Genomic DNA, 17,432 nt, shown 5'->3' with positions numbered 1-17,432 from the left:
TAAAATGGAATTTTCTGGGTTAAATATATAATGCACTTTTTAGTTATTTTTTTTTCTTAATTGTGGTGTATGTATAATACTTAAGTAAAACTATCTTCTTTTCAAGTTGTCACTGGGTATTTGGGAAGTTTCTGTTCTAGAGTATGAGTTCCCCTAATTCTGTCCACACACATAGATGTTATCGCCATGTGCTCTTTCATTTAAAAACAGGATCTATTAAAGACTTTAGTTTTACAAAGCAGTTAAGCACAATTCTTTACTCATTTAATTTTAACACGAAAAACGGATTCTCTGTTTATTCTTTAATGTGTGGAAATAAATCATGAATTTGTAGAATCTGTATTAACCTTTTATTTAATTCAAACATTTACTTGCCATTATAGTAAAATTAAATAGCATGAATTCTCTAGTGATTATTTCTTCATATACTAAAGTAGCAGACTTCTGTCCTTGCCAACGTATTCATTTGATCTAAGGGTAGTTTATCTTGGAATTTTTGAGTTTTACATTTGTACTTGGGATCATAGAAATTTAATAGCACTGTAGTGGTGGCACTTTGAGGTTTGACATGCTTTTGTTATTAAATTGTTTCAGAAAAGTTAGTCACTTCCTAGAAATGTCATCAGTCCTGATACTTTGCCATGCCCAGGCATCCATGTCATCATCCCCCCAAGACGTGCACATGTAGTATCTTTTTAATGCCCGGCCCCAGCCATAGTTATTCTTTTCTTTTTCTGAAATCCTGTCATGTTTTCATTGCCCTGAATAATTCTTTCTCCACTTTCATATATTATATGATTTACTTGAAGAAATAAAACATCTGTTCAGAAAGGAACCTGGACTCCCCATGCCTAGCACTGGGACTGTTCTAGAAGAAGGAAAACATAAGTAGATCTAATTAAATGAAGCCCCATGTGCTGGAGAGGCAGAGAAAGATTTAATCCACCTTGTCTGTACAAAGTGGACCCCTTACCCTTTCCTCTGGAGAAGGCAGTGAAGCGGAGTGTATTCTCACTAGACTTGGTACAGGTCCATCCAGGGAGCCACTCAGCCCTGATGTGTCGGGGGGGGGGGTGACTGTGGGTCAGTCACTGACCACCTATGTGCCCTTGTTTGCTTACCTGTCAATGGTGAATGGGGATCATGGTTGTATTTCCTGCCTCACAGCAGGGTTGGGAGAAAAGTGCTTTGTAAGTTGTATTTCTGGGGAGCTGCCATTATTTCTGCCCAAGTTTCCCCTGACTAGTACTGTCTTTCCTGGGCCCTGGTCAGACACTAACATTACACAGAATGCTCCTGAGGGATGAATTTTGCTGCTTACTAGCTGTGTGATCTTGAGCAATTCATTTCACTGAAATTTGTTTTCTTTTCTGTGAAATGGGAATTGCTGGCTAGGCAGACTGCCTTGGGGAGTGTCAAGTCTAGACCTGTGATTTCATCAGTGTAGGGAGCTTCTGGGTAAGGAAGCTGTCTCTACCCGTATTTATCAGGGCTTTCCTCTAAGACGCAATCGTATGTGTTATAGGAAAGTCCTGTGTGTGATCCCTGCCCTAATACGATTCTGTGCTGTGCTCAGTTGTGGGGCCACAGTCACTGGGCCTCCTCAGACTCAGTTTCTGTATCTGCAGAGTGGGCTAACAGTTCTTGCAATCCCTGCTTTGTGGAGTTGTCGTAAGATGAGATGAGGATTACAGAACGCCTTATAAACGTCAGCTTACTCAGAAGAGATCATTGGACACTTTAAAACTAGAGGCCCATTTCAGACTTGCTGGCCATTTTTTCAAGTTGTTAGAAGCATGAGCTAAATGTAAGGTGTAGACTGGTAACTTGCAGTAACGTTCAAGTCTGGTTCAAAGTGAATTGACTCCTGCAGAATTTATTTGGAACTGGAGTCGTTGCATTGCTTTGCTTCAGACCCATCCCAGTAAGCTGCTGTCTTCCCGCCTGTGTCTTGACTCGCCTCCTTGGAAAGGGCGGGTTTTCAGGACTTTGTTGGCTTGAGGTATGAGGAAAGAGAACAAACTGTACTTCTGTATTTCCTGGGAAATGGGTTTTTTCCCCTTTTATGGGTGATGTTTTGTTCAGTCGTGTCTGATTCTTTGTGACCCCATCTGGGTTTTCTTGGCAAAGACACACACTGGAGTGGTTTGCCCTTTCCTTCTCTAGCTCATTTTACAGATGGGGAAACAGAGGCAAACAGGGTGAAGTGACTTGCCCAGGGTCACAGAGCTAGTAAGCATCTGAGGCTGGATTTGAACTCAGGTCCTCATGGCTCCAGGCCTGGCACTTAAGTCAATGCAGTATTTTAGGTGGAATGAATGTAGAGCACAAGCAGCTGGGTGACCAGGGCCCTAGCTTGTTCTGCTGGCTGTTAATCAGATGTTTGCTAGCATGCTTCGTGTCAATGGTGTCGTCACATTCCAAACCTCTTAATACTGAACTCTCCGGTATGGAAAACTGTTGGACAGCAGCACCTGTGTGCCGTGTGTGCGAATGAAATTGATTGAGTTTGGAGAGTTGGAGGCTGGTTTGATGAGCCAGAGACGTGCTTCATCTTATGTTGTCCTCAGGGAGTCAGTCTCTGTCTCAGGACAGGTTAACTTGAAGAGGTATTTTCTCTGTGTTTCAGTCGGCCATACACCAACAAAGTGATCACTTTATGGTACCGGCCCCCGGAACTTTTGCTGGGAGAGGAGCGATACACCCCTGCAATTGATGTCTGGAGCTGTGGGTGAGGAACCTTGCATTTCTTGTTGGACTTGACTCAGTCTTAAATTTTGAAGCAAAATAAAGCCCTTTGGTAACGATGGTATTTGTTTTCCAGATGCATCCTTGGAGAACTCTTCACTAAAAAACCAATATTTCAAGCCAACCAGGAACTTGCCCAGTTAGAATTGATAAGGTAACCTTTTTAAGGGGGTTCTTATTTGAGATGGGAATTAAGCAGTCCGCAGCATCAGTGCCGTGGCCCCTGTGCTGAAGCAAATGTTGCAGGGCTCAAGCCCTGCTCTCTCAGAGCGTCAGTGTCTGTGGGATGCAGACAAAGCTCAAACCCAGCTTGGTATAGAGCCTGAGGACCCAGAGGTCACCTTGGGAATCTGAATGAAGGATTTGAGAATCAGGAGTGGGTAGAAGGTTAACATCGGGCGGGGCAGAGAGGAGAAGCCGCTTGGAAAGAAGGAAGAAGGCATAGGGATGACATGAGGGAGAGTCAAGGAATCTTGAAAGTGACCTGCTGGGGGGGGGAAGGGAGATTTATCTACAAATAGAGGAGGGTCCATGAAGGATGAGCACAGAGCAGCAGGATCTGGGGCCAAGCAGCTTTCTCTGAGACTCAGAGGCTGCTTATCAGTCTTTTTTTCTAATTAAGAAATAATTCTCAGTTATATGAACATAAGTTGCCAATTTTGAGAATTTGAAACATTCAGAGTGTTATAGTTAATTCTTTATCACTCTAACAAAATACCATTCATTAGAAAGAAGCCAAATAGTTAAAGGTACATATTTTTGGGCTGCAGACACTAGGTGGCAATGTAGCTTTGCCCATATTTTTCTTGTTTTGACTCATATTTAACTAATGGAAACTTGCATGTATTTTAGCTACTTACTCTCGCATAAATGTCTTGGTAAATTTGTGATTATTAATAACCTTTCATGTCATAGATATTCATTCTTTACCAGAATAACCTCCTCATTTTATTGTACCTTACCATTTTTTGTTAAGCAGAGGGTAAAATTCAGCTTTTTACTCGGGCATACCTTACTCTCTCTCATTTCCGCTTCTACGCCAATTTCAGATTTTTCAGTTAATTAAAAAATTTATGACAAATGGGTCAGTAGACTTACGAGCTTGACAGTTGCAAGACCCTTCTCAGTAAGTGATCCCCATTGTCATTGAAGCCAGTTTTTAACCTAGCAAAGCCCCAGTCATGGGAAGAACTGCCCGTGCGTGTCTGGGCACGTAGGTCATCTTTGCTAATACAGTGTGGATTGACAGGATTGGCATTTGTCTCTTTGGCGCTGCTTTACGGTGATTGAGGGCAAACAACAGCTGGCCAGACCGGAGGGGGTCTCATAGCTTTTGTCCTTGGTCTTCTTGTGTCAGTGGATACCATTCGGGTTTTCAGTCATTATGTGAACCTCAGCTCTTAGAGCTTTAGAGTTCACAGATACCTGAAGAGATCATTCATTCCCATCCCTTCATTTTAAAGGGGAGGAAACAGGCTCAAATGTCCTCAAACTGAGGCCAGCTCGGGCTGGGTCTGACGATTCCTGGTCCACCACAGCCACACTGCTTTTCATTCCTTTTTATTAAAACTGCTGAGTGATGCAATACTGATGTGGAAACTGGTCAGGCAGAGTGGCCCCTGCCTTCCTGTCCATCTTGCTGACAGTTCCGCATGAAGTCTGGGATCTGGGCGGTGAGCCTCTAGGAGAGGCGAGTCATTAGGCTGCTTATGGACAGGGTGGAGACATGGGGTATGCCGCTTCCAGCCCGTGGGTGGCTACAGGGCTTTCAGCCTGAGTGAGTTAGGCAGACCCAATCCCCCCAAAGCCCCATGTATAATTTTAAAAGATAGTATACAGGTATACATTGAGCAAGGCTTTAAAATTAGGCTTGCATCCTAGGTGTCCCCCTCAGCTCCTCGCTGTCACCACCCCTACCCACCGTGTCCTATTGATTCTGTCATTGCAACAACTCTGCTGATTGACTCATCCACCTGCTGGGGTAGACCCTCCTTACCTCACGTCTGGAGCATTGCACTAGCTGCTGCAGGGTCTCCCTGCCTCAGTCTCTCTGCTCTGCCATCAGGGTGACCTAACCTTCTGACCCTATTATCCCTTACTTGATAAATTTCAGGGGCTCCCTGTCGCCTCTGAGATCAGAAAGTAAGGTCTCTGATTAGTTGTTAAATCCCTTCACAGCCTGGCTCCCTCCTTACGCTTTACCCCCTCCCTTGTACTCTTTAGTAATTCTGGCCTCCTGGCCAGTGTTCGCCCAGGATGCTGCCTCTCCTGATTGTGCCCCTGGTGCCTGGCACGCATTCTCTCCTCTTCTCTTTTCCTTCACGTCCCAGCTCAAATCCCACTGTGTATGAGGAGCCTTTCCCGATTGCCTCTGGAATGGCCTCCCATCTCCCCAGTGCACATCATCGTCTCCTCCATTAGACTGTGAACACTGCCTGACTTTCAGTCATTCAGTCACAACCAACTCTTGGTGACCTGTGGGGCCATAGCTTGCCAGGGCTGTTCATGGCGTTTTCTTGGCAAAGATGCTAGAGGGGTTGGCCATTTCCTTCTCCAGTAGATTGGACAAAGAGAGGTGAAATGACTTGCCCCGGTTCGCACAATCTGTCTGAGGCTGGATTGGAACTCAGGTCTTCCTGATTCTGTGCCCTGTGCTCTATCCCCTGCAGCAGCACCACCTCTCTGCCTCCCTACCTAGATCCCACTGTATGTCAGAGCTGTAGAACCTACCTTTTCAAAGAAAAACCCAGTTATACAAAATGTGATGTTTTAAAACAGATTAAAATATTATTCCTTGCTGATTCATCTTGTGTGTATATGTATACTTAGATGCGTGTGTGTGTGTGCGCGTGCGTGCAGCCTGATTGCACACAAAGTATGGCTTGTGAAATCCATCTAGTGTATAGTCCCACCTCATTTATGCCTACATATGTGTGCATCCCTGTGTACCGGTGCACACATGTGCACTCACCCACGCGCACGCGCGCCCCCCCCCCATATCTAGCGATGCACTGAAATCAGCTTTTTGGGGGGACTGTCAGTCCTGAAAAAGGACAAACGGAATTAGCCCCATTTGCTTTTTCAGTTTTGCTGAAATGTTGGTGGGTGACTTGGGTTTTTCCAAAGACATCTGAGATATGTGGTCACCTGTTTATTTACATGACAGCAATGCTAGCACATGCAGCAGGGAATCACACTCAAAAATGGAAAAATCTGAATTTGAATCTCGTTTGGGACAAGTCATTTAACTTTGCACTGAGCCTTGGGCAGCTCAGGGCTGCAGTGGAGAGAGAACAACATGTACAGTCAGGAAGACCGGAGTTCAGATTCTGCCTCAAACATGGACCAGCTTTGTGACTTGAGGGAAGTTATGTCCCCTCAGTTTCCTCATCTGTCAAATGGAGATAACAGCACTTCTCTGCAACCATTGTGAGGAATAAAAGAGATATGTAATAGGCTATGAGAGCCTTAACTTTAAGGAGCTGTAGAAATATTAGCTCCTGTTGTTATTATTTATTAAACACAGGATGACCAGTTTAGAAGGGAGTCCCTCAGGTGCAGATTGCTGTTCACAGTGAGACATGTATAAGTAGCAGAGTTAGGACGGGAACTCAGTTCCAGTGATTCCCAGTCTTGCCCTCTTTCCAGCACACAGCCCTTTGAAAGAGAGTAGAGGTCAACAGCCAAGCAGAGAGTAAAGGAGCCAGAGCTCCACCTCTGCTTTTCGCCCTTAACCTCAACCCTGATTCATTCCCTTGCCCTTTTATTTATTTGTTTCTTGTTCCTTACAAATCAGTAGGTGTAGTTGTTGAGTATTTCTGGCTGACTGATATATTTAATAATTATGGGGAGAAGTAGGACAAAAGGAATGTATATTTATTTACTCATAGCCTGTCCTTAACAGGCAGCTTCTAAGAGGGGACGAAAGGCCGCATGGTGATGTTGGGACCACGTAGGACGAAGCTGTTCCCTGGTCATGTCCTGTGCCATCAGGTGTGAAGGGGATTGGCATGCCTCGGGTGGCTACGGAGGAAAAGAGGCTGCCTACTCTCCGTCATTCTTTCATTGTCTTTTCTGATCCTTGACTGCTTTGTGAAATGTCTCCATATTGTGCCAGGAGGCTGGCCCAGGAGAGCAGGTGTTCTGTGCAGCAAAGAGTAACTCCCTCTTTTTTGCATGTGTTGTTTAGCCGAGTGTGTGGGAGTCCGTGTCCTGCGGTATGGCCAGATGTCATCAAGCTTCCCTACTTCAATACGATGAAGCCGAAAAAGCAGTACCGCCGGAAACTTCGAGAGGAGTTTGTCTTGTAAGATTAGAGTAAACTGGTGCAGAGTGTGTGTGTGTGTGTGTGTGTGCGCGCGCGCGCGTGCAGGGGTGGTGGTCTCGGAAATTTGTTCTCTCTTGGGATGCTTACATTGGGTCCGTACCTCCTTCAAAGCGCTAAATTTGGTTGAATTCTGCACCTCCCTTTATTTCGTAGCAGTGTCTACGGTGACTGTTTGTGACCTGCTAGTAACAAGTTTGATCTGGGAGCAGTGGTTTTTTATGTGCATTATTTGGTGATTATGGAGAGGAGCCTCAATGTGGAACCATGATAAAACCTAAAGAAATGTCTGTGATACATCTCTTCCCACATATTGTCCTGTTGTTTTATTTTAAGAAAATGGCCTTGTTCCTTCTGGTGACTCTAAGGTGCAGATTATCTGCAGAATCGTGGAAAATCACATTTCAAAATGTACAGTAACATAGAAAACTGTTGACCCCATCTGTGCCAAAGTAACTTCTACTCTGTTCAAAGGAAGCTGTGTCCCCAGAACCCCTTCCCAAAGCATAGTGTTACCCACCGCGCCATGAAACGCCACCCCTCACTGAGGGTGTGACGTGGGAGCACTGGCGTTTGCCGCCGGACGCACCAGCAGAACAGCAATGACTTCTCCCTCATCTCTCTCGCGGCAGCATCCCCACAGCGGCGCTGGATTTATTCGATTACATGCTGGCTTTGGATCCTGGCAAACGCTGCACGGCGGAGCAGGCCCTTCAGTGCGAGTTCCTGCGAGATGTAGAGCCCGCCAAGATGCCGCCACCTGAGTAAGTGGCGCGGTTCTCTGTAAATGGCTGTGGGATGAGTCGCCCACAGCTGCTCCTGTGATTTCTGGCTAGACAGAGAGCCAGCCCAGGGGATCTTCTGTGCTGGCTTCAGGTTTGGGGATGTGAGTTCACATCCTTGCTGGGCTGCTGCCCACCTGGGTGATTTCAGTGAAGCCACGTAATATCGCTCGGTCTCACTTTCCTCATCTGTAAAGGGAGGTTGTTGGATTTGCTCTTAAGATCTCTGTGGGCTCTTGGTGTAGGATTCTTGGATTCCAAGGACATTGATAAGCTGACTGGTAGGTAGAATGCCACGAGAGTGGGGATGGTCCTCAAGATCATGTCCCACAAGAAGCACTTGAAGGCCCTGAGTATGGAAAGGATGGAGAAAGGCTGACTGGAGATGGGCTTTCATAGGGAAGAGGGATGAGTGGTCTCCTGCTTGGCCTTGGACCATGTAACTAGAAGAGGGAACTCACAGTGAATGACCTCAATTTTTTCTGTAAAATAGCAGGCAGTGGTCTTAGCCAAGACTTGAGGGGCAGTGGGAGTTTTGGTTGGCTTGAGGAGGGATGGGAAGGTGTGGAAGAGCCAACTGTGCAGAGTGGGAAAGGCAGATAAGGAGACAGAGGAGGAATGCCTGGCAGCCCAGTGGAGCAGCCCCATCAGAACAGCCGTGGGACTTTCTCTACCCTCGCTTAGCAGCATGTATGTGTAGGAGTGAAGGCTAAGAATGGTTGGAGTGGTGCAAGATTGAGGCTTAGGCACGTCACGACTGGAAATAGAGGGGGACACAGGAGAACAGGGTTACCAGGGGCTCAGGATGGGCAGAATGGGAGAGAGTGGCTAGTGCAGGGGACGTGGCCTAGGAGAAGATGGAGGGGTCCCAGTGGGTTATGTAAAGAGGGGCAGAGGGAGAAGTAGAAAGCCGATAGATTGGGGATGTCAGATGAGGAGATTTCATATTCTTGAGCATGGAAGTGGTGTCTTTGTGGGTGGTGTCAGGATCAAGGGCGTGCCCATTTTTGTTTGTGGCAGAGGTGAGAGGGAGAAGCAGGTCATGGGGAGTGAGCAGGTTGAGGAACTGAGTGGTGAGAGTATTGGAGGGAGAATCCTAGTATGAGAGCAGGAATTGAGAGAAGTGTGAGCTATGTACCAAACCAATAGAGTATGGAAGGGGAGTGGTGGAGACGTCTGTAAATAGCCACTGGGATTTTTATTAGGTAGGTGTGGATTGTATGGACCACAAAGGAGGAGAGGTTACCGAATGATGGGGGGAGGGGGGGAGAATGTGGGAGGGGCCCTGGGGACCAGAGTGTTCCCTCTCTCCCTCATGGACAGTGAGTGGAGAAGAACAGTGAAGGTGTGGCCAGGGAGGCTGTTTTGTCAGCAGGGAAACCAGGTCTTGTGACTGCTAGAAGCTGGAAAGAGTGGGAGAGAAAAATCTTCTAAGATAAAGTGAAGTTGGTTGTCTGGGGGAACAGGCATGCCAGAGGGCACGGTGCTGTGAGTTTGTTTGGGCTTTGGAATAAGGGTTGAGGGGGATGGGAATAATTAATTGGGTGTTGGGAAAGGGGCAATGAGTTTTAGGTGGTAGTCTGCAGGGGTTCCTTTTCCTCTATTGCTCATCTCACATCTCTCAGAAGCTTTCTACCACTTTCTCCTCTTCCCCCCGTCTCACCTAAAGAGCTAGCCTCACTCCTTACCCTGGCAGACCCTCTCTGCCTGTACAAGTGATCTCCTGCCTTCCTGTCTTCTCCAGCAGATAGCCCCCATTCTCATCCCCACTCCCTCACTTACTTTCAGCCTCTCCCTCTACCGGCTCCTTTCTGACTGCGTACAAATGTGCCCATCTCTCCCTCATTCTGAAAAAACCCTCACTTGATCCTTCTATCCCTGCTAATTATCATCCTGTAGCTCTTCTGCCCTTTTAGCGAAACTCCTTAAAAAGGTGTCTACACTAGGGGCCTCCTCTTTTCTCCTCTCTCTCCCTCTCTCTTGCCCTTTACCCCGGACTTCTGACCTCCTCATTTCCCCAGAACTGCCTGCTCCAAAGTTACCAGTGATCTCTTAGTTTCCAAATCCAGTGGCTTTTTCTCCGTCCACATTCTCCTCCACCTTTCTGTGGCCTGGGACACTGTCCATCACCCTCTTGTCCTTGATAACTCTTCTCTCTAGCTTGTCTCGACACCCCTTTCTGCTGGTTCTCCTCTTCCCTCTCTGATGGCTCCTTCTCTGTCTCGTTTGCTGGACTCTTCCAGATCAGCCCTCTAACAACAGGTGTCCTCCGGGGTTCTGTCCTGGGTCCTCTTCTCTTCTCCTTCTAGACTGTTTCACTTGATGAGCTTATCCGTTCCCATGGATTCAGTGACCATCTCCATGCCCTGACCACTCTGCTGACCTCCAGTCTTACATCTCTAACAGCCACTCAGACATCTTGACCTGAAAGTCCAGTAGACTTCTCTAAAACTGACCTCATTCTCTTTGCTTCTTACCCCCACCTCTCCTACTTTCCCTGTCACTGTAAAAGGCACAACAGCCTCTGCCCTATCCTTCAGGCTCACAACCAAGGGGTCACTCATTCTCTCCCCCCCCATCCAAGTTGTTGCCAAGGGCTATTCACTTTCCCGGCATCTCTTGAATGTGCCCCTCTCTCTCCTCTGATACTGCCCCTTACCCTGCTCCAGGCCCTCATCACCCTGTGCCTGGACTATTGCTATACCTGCTAGGGGCAGGCAAGGTGGGGGCGGGGAACAGGGAAGGACTGCCTTCCCCCACTGAGCCACCAAAGTGATCTGGTGACCCCTAGCATTCTATGGGTATGGTGGGTAGAGCCCTGGGCTTGTAGCCAGGAAGACCCAGGTTCCAATCCTGCCTCAGACACCAGCAGGGCCATTCCTTTGAAGAGCACTGAACTCTTTTAGCCTGTTAACCTCATCTCTTAAATGAGGATAATAATAGCACCTCTTTGAAGGGCTGTTGTGAGGATCAGATGAGATGATATGTGAAATGTCGTGTGAACATATAAATGTTAACTGCTGTCATCAAAATGTTTTTTGATTGATTAAATGATTATGGGCTAACTTTTCAGTCTACTTTAAATTGAATACATATTGTTTGCATAATATGTATCTATAAACTGTTTTAAAGTTGCATTCATCCAAACATGAACCCTGATACAGGTGGTTGCCACACAATAACATTAAATTGAAATGATTTTCTTAAGAATACACAGAAAATTAGCTTCAGTCTTCCAGATTTGATTGAATTGTTCTAGATGAATGACTTTTGGCCCCAAGGTCTCCTTGTTACCAAATAGCTTGCCCCAAGTTGGGATGCTTATCAGTAAAAAGAAAAGCAACTGATCTTGGTCCTGGTGGGTCATTGAGCTATGTTGAGAATTGGCCAGAGAAGGAGGAGGGGACTTTGGTCTAGACTTAGAATTTTGCTGATGCAGAGAAACTCCTTTTACCAGTGCAGAGTGGCAAGTATTACGTGAAGTATGGTCTCAGAGAGTTGTGTTGAACATCGATTGGTGACATGGCCATATACGCATCAGCAGTAGGTCTTGAACCCAGGTCTCATGGACTCCTGAGCCAGCCTGTTATCTGCTCTGCTATCTGCAGGGGGCTTTTGCCTATCCAAATTAAACTATTTCCACTGGTCCAAATTATCTGTAATTGGCTATCGGCACTCTGTGGATTTCAGACGTCCGGTATCCTGTTCTGTCACTTGGCGTGATGTTTCAGTATTATTTATAGTTGATTTAACTGGGTCTTTGGGAAGCATGGTTTTGGTAAATCATCACTCGCTGATTTTGTCAGAGCTTGTTCAGTTGTTTCCGGGTGTGTCCGATGCTTGGTAACTCCATTTGGGGTTTTTCTTAGCAAAGATTCTGGAGTGGTTTGTCTTTTCCTTCTCCAGCTCACTTTACCGATGAGGAAACTGAAGGAAATGGAGTTAAGTGACTTGCCCAGGGCCACGCAGCTAGAAGAGCCCCCTAGCCCTGATTGAGAGCTGCTCATTGGGGAACGTAGCCTGTAGCCAGGAAGCCTTTGTTGTGGAGCTCACGAGGCCGGGGGTTTGCGTGGAGCGCCCATTGGGCTGCTCAGAGCTTTTGACCCTTGACAGCATTGAATCCCTCCATTTCCTCTTGTAGCCTTCCTCTGTGGCAAGATTGTCACGAACTGTGGAGCAAGAAGCGCAGAAGGCAGAAGCAGATGGGGATGACCGAGGATGCGTCTTCCGCCAAGATCCCTAGGAAAGACCTGTCTCTGGGCCTGGATGACAGCAGGACCAGCACCCCCCAGGGCATGCAGGCGAACTCACAACCCAAATCTCAGGGCAGCGCCAGTGTAGCACTTGGTCAGTAGCATTTGCTTGCTTGTATTCTTCTTCCTATTTCTTCTATAGAAATGGTTCATTATCACATGGCTGTAGAATCAGAAACACCCGGTTTCTAAGCAGTTGATCTCTGTAGCAAACTCTAGAACTAGGCTTGGCACTGCTTTGTATCATTGCCAAGGTGTTCAGAAGGAGCCCAGGACAAGAGTACGCCCAGCTCCCAAGTGCCAGGCCTAGCAGAGGAGGGGACCCCTAGTGGAATTAGCCCTATGGCTGAAGCACCACAGGTTTTTGGAGGTACATGGTATAAGGGGAAACTATTTTGCATCTAATGTTTTTTTGTTTTTGCTTTTTGGTGAGGCAGTTGGGGTTAAGTGACTTACCCAGGGTCACACAGCTAGGAAGTGTCAAGTGTCTGAGGCTGTATCATCTAACTTTCTTAAAGCTGATTTTTTCAGAATCCTGATTCTAAAAGACCCAGTGTACACAACTTTCACATAACCGCTTTTTTGCTTTCTGAGAAGAATTAATGTCCTAGTCCTCTCACCTGGCCGTGACAAAAATAATTCATGATAATTTGAATTTTAAAAATAGATGCCTTTCAACGTAAGTAACACTTGAGATTAAGCTTTTTCCTAGCAAAGTGAGCCTCTTCAAACATTTACTCTCCATTCTATTGGGTAGTTATTAATAAACAAGATGTTTTATAGCCCCTTTGCCTCACCCTACACATGGCATAAAGCACCTTCACATGTAACCTCACCTCATCAGGCTAATGGAAGGAAACATATTTGATAAGTGAAAGGCCAAGCACTAGTCTTCTGGATTTGTTGCTGGTTGGTTGGGAAAAGGACACATATCTCTGGCTGAGGATGAGTCAGAAATGTAAGACTGTTAACCTCTTACAGGTAACCAGCGTTATTGGGGTATAGAAGAATAGACGTGAAGGAGAGACATATATTGCAGGTATATATCCGGGTCCCTGCCCTGGTCACCACCACATCTCTCTGGAGCGTGGTGCGCAGGGCCTGCGTCAGGAAGGTCATGAATAATATGGAGAGTTGAGATGATGGTGCTTATGATGATGATGTGCCCCTTCCCCCCAGTGATGCTGAAGAGCAAAGAACAACAGAGTGGGGAAGGGGGATTTTCCTCTCTTCCACTCTTCTGGTTCAAACTTCTAGTTGGTGCCATGCTTGGTGATGTGCCACACCATCTCTACAGACAAGGATATCCGATGCCTTTGGCCACTTAGGTGCATTGGGATTAGCACCCTAAGATGAAAGAAAGGCCCTTAGAGGTTGTCTAAACCATAGGTTCCCAAAGTGGGCAGTACCACCCCTCCGAGGGTGCTAGGGAATGATCCAGGGGGCAGTTGTAGTTTGAAATGACCCAAATTTCAAAAAAAACCATTAAGGGCTTAAAGAAAGTAGATTTCTTATGGGGTGCTGAGCCACTGTTTTGTTTTGTAAAGGAGGCAGTGACCTCTAAACCAAACCCCTTTGACTGACTTATCCAGAGTTGCGCAGGTTTTAAGTGACAGAAGTAGAAAGGTAAGAGTCTGATCCCCCGTCCTTCAAACCGAGCCCTCACTCTTTCCACGTGTCACCCTGCCTCTGTTGGTTTATTTGCACTGATGTCTCCGAGGTTTCAGTTATCAGGCTCTTCTATAGGAGAAGAGTATGGAAACTGATGATCTTCCCACACTCCCCCCCGTCCATTGCAGGCTGCCTGTTTCTGCTCCAGAAGCACACGGACAGGCGAAGGGCGCTGGGTCATCAGGCTGAAAACACTGGCCCTTCTTACTGTTTGTGGGTTATGAGTCAGACCCAAAGGCCCAGAAATGTGTCTTTTGTATCAAGTATGTAAAACACGGTTAATCTGGATAATTATGAGTTCCAGGAAAGAGTTGCAACGCAGAAGGAGCTCTCTTGGAGAGGACAAACCAGCTCACCATTCTCTGTCTCTGGGTTTCACTGGCAGTGAGAGAGATCAGGAAGACCCTGCTAAGTAGGGGTGCGCTGACAGAGGCACTGGATGTGGGTCTTGGAGGGCTCCTGACTGCGCACTGCTGTTCAGAACAAGAGCTGGGCAGAGGGATTCCAGGGACTGCATTTCTATAGCTTTTGCAACACCCCCTTCCTAAGAGATTCACACAGATGTAGGTTAGGGTTTGCAGTTTAATCTCTTGGCTCAATTCAGATAAAAGTGAATAAAGAACACTCCAATGTCGAGGACACCCAGTGGCTCTTGCCTGGTTCCCATTGTAGTCCTAGGGGAAGGCCACACCATTGTACAGATGCTTCCCAATTCGCCAGAGCACGTGGCCTAAAACAGGCGTTTTCACACTGCCCCTCGATGAAGGGGTAGAAGGGCTTCAAGGCAAGTTCAGAAAGATTCCCTAGCAAGATTGGATATCAGTAGGGTTTTCTGGTGGAATGAGTACATAGGATGGATTATGTTTCTAAAGTTATGAAGAGACCTTTTTTTTTTGTTAAACATAAAGGATTTTGGCAAAAATCTTGAAGTTTTTCCTTCTTATGAAGAATTTACCTCCCAAACTAAACTCATTAAAATTTGAACATTGGCTCTAATTCTTATCTTTTCACAATAATACATGTTAACTCTCACAAAGTATGTGTAATTGTTCTACAATGAAATTTTTCTCAGGACTGTCTAAAGTCACCTTTCCCTACCACATTTCTCCCCCCACCCCACCCTTTTTGGTGTTAGGATAGAAAAGTCTGCTTTGCTGGTTAAATACTTCCTGGTTTGGTCTGGACTTTGGTATTTCAATGATGACAATTCTGATTAATAATAATTGTTTAAAATTTTGTCTTTAGTAAAAATAGACACTGGACAGCATTTAAACCACAATGAACTGGCAGTGCTTCTAAACCTACTACAGTCTAAACCGAGCATTAGCGTGGCTGATTGTGCCCAAATATTGAACACTAAGGTTAATCCTGACCCTCGGCAGCAGCTAAATAAAATAAACCTTCCTGCTGGAATTTTGGCAACAGGTGAAAAACAGACAGATCCACCAACCCCCCAGCAGGAGTCTTCAAAACAGCCAGGAGGAGGAATGCAGCTGTCGACTCAGCCCGTGCAGCCAAAAGTAGAGACTGACGCTGCCCAGGCAGCTGTGCAGAGTGCGTTTGCAGTTCTCCTGTCGCAGTTAATCAAGGCCCAGCAGTCTAAGCAGAAGGATGCAGCCATGGAAGAGAAGGAGAACGGAGCCGGCCACGAGCTGTCTCTGCAGCTGCGGCAGCCTCCAGAGCCCAGCCCTCCTCTACTGGGTGAGTAGCCCCGTCTGTGTGACAGCTTGCCTTCATTTCTGGAGAGCATGCTTGGGCTGAGGTGAACAGTGCCGGTGCTGTGAGCCCTGCTTTAGGGGAGGAAGCTGCAACTCAGGAAGGGAAGAGGCTGCAGGCCCGATCGCTCTGCGTCTCCTGTTCTTTCTTCATGGGCACGCCAAGGAACAGTTCACAGTGCAGGGAGCAAGCACTGTGTTTGGGTCTGACATGACCCGGGGCAGCGCCTCTTCCCCTCCTCAGGCCTCCCTTTCCTTCTCTGTGAAATGAGTGGGTTTGTCTTGATGGCCGGTGGTCTTGACATCCCTTCTGATTCTAGTTCTCTTTGCTGGCATATGCTCCCATGGTCTGGTGCTGAGTCTGGCCCCTTAGTGGCTACGTTGGGATCACTCCCACCTCTCGAGGTCTAGCGGGCATGGTTGGGTTGGGTTTATTTTGGTCGCCAGCCAGAACCCCGCATCCCCCGTTACTGAAATCACAGACCCCTCAGGGGCAAGGAAAAGGGAACCTGCATCTTAGATCATCTTTGCACGTTCCGCAGCGGCCTTCACCGTCCGGGGAGCTGCAGCGCCACAGTGATTATCGCTGCTTGTGGCTGCGCTCAGACTGTGTTTTGTGACACAAAAGGATGTGTCTGCATTCCAGAGCTCTCCTTGTTGCCTGTTAGTGCAGAGCAAAAGGGTGACATGAAAGGGAGCTGAGAACAATGTCATTCACTTCCCGGACTCTTCCCTTACCCTGTATGTGTGTCTTACATTCACGAGGACTAGGGGATGGGCAGCAGCACGGAGCTAAGCTTTTGGTGCTCTTTGTTCAGGATGACGCAAGGGAAGGATGATTCTGAAATTAGCCTTGTGCATCACATCTCGTGTTTGGTCTTAACCTCATAAGATGTGGCCAAAGCATCCAGCAGAGTGAGGATGTCTGAAAGCCGGTGTTTAGGAAGTGTTTTTAACTTCCACCTTGCTTGTGTCATTCGGAAAAGACAACCATGTATTTTGTAATAAAATGTATTTAATTATTAACATGCCCTGTATTCTTTGTGACTTAGAAAAATGCTCTTTCACTAGGCCTGGCATCCCCTTGGTTATTCTTATAGAAAATCATTCACATTTATTCTTAGTGTTGAGGGGTGAAGTAAATTGTTTTTAAATTAAATTAAAATGTTAAATTATTTTAAGTTATCTGAAAAGTAAATTATTTTTGGAAAACTTAAACAAGGAGATTATCCCATTTGATAAAAAATAGGGGGGGATGGGGCACAAGTCCCAGGAGGGTACTAGAATTGGGCCAGGAGAATCCGTCATTTAGATATTCCAACAGACTCAACAGTTGTTGAGGCTCTCCTGAATGTAAGGCACTGTATGTCACACATGGATGATGCCATGTGGCAAGTGAGAATTTGGCGTAAGTTCCTAAAGGGCAAGGAAGGAGAAGTTTATTCTACCTGGCGGGTAGGGGAAGGCGCATTGAGGAAGGGGCATGGCAGCTGGGTTTTTGAGAAAGGAGATGTGGGAGGATTTTTGTCCTGGGGGTAAGGGGACAGCATGAGCACATGCAGTGATCCTCAGAATATGGAGGAGGACATCAGGGAAGAAACCAGACTTTGTACATGTTAGGTTGGGGTGAGTAAGCCAGAAGGGACTGTCAGAGCTACTCCTTTTTCTTTGGGGAGGGCAGATGAGAGGGGTTGGCTTTGCCTGCTGACATTCTGTTCCTAGTGCAGAAAAAGACTGTCTTGCCCTAGTTAGTAGGTTCTCTCAGAATTTGAGGCCTGTTGCACCCAAGTGTAGTCTGTTTGGAGACATCCCATCCCCCCGTCCCCCCACTTTATAATCTCTCTTGATATCTTCCTTTCCCATTCACCTTGCCTCTACTCTACCACCAGATTCCGGATGGTTATAATTTAGTAGATAAATATTTGGGAGGGGCCTTAAA

At 46.7% G+C, this 17,432-nt stretch overlaps 1 protein-coding gene across 1 annotated transcript in view; it reads left to right on the top strand.

Moving 5' to 3' along the window:
• Positions 1-17,432, top strand: part of CDK13 (cyclin dependent kinase 13) — a 117,375-nt gene that overhangs the window by 93,938 nt on the left and 6,005 nt on the right. The window contains 6 exon segments of the mRNA XM_020964441.2: positions 2,630-2,731; positions 2,825-2,902; positions 6,938-7,054; positions 7,705-7,836; positions 11,996-12,201; positions 15,204-15,479. Coding sequence (XP_020820100.2) covers positions 2,630-2,731; positions 2,825-2,902; positions 6,938-7,054; positions 7,705-7,836; positions 11,996-12,201; positions 15,204-15,479 — 911 coding nt within the window.

This window comes from Phascolarctos cinereus, unplaced genomic scaffold (genome assembly GCF_003287225.1).
Source record: "Phascolarctos cinereus isolate Bilbo 61053 unplaced genomic scaffold, phaCin_HiC Scaffold_4;HRSCAF=312, whole genome shotgun sequence".
Taxonomy (NCBI): Eukaryota; Metazoa; Chordata; class Mammalia; order Diprotodontia; family Phascolarctidae; genus Phascolarctos; species Phascolarctos cinereus.
The sequence above is the reverse complement of the archived record's forward strand: the minus strand, read 5'-3'. Positions and strand labels throughout refer to the sequence as shown.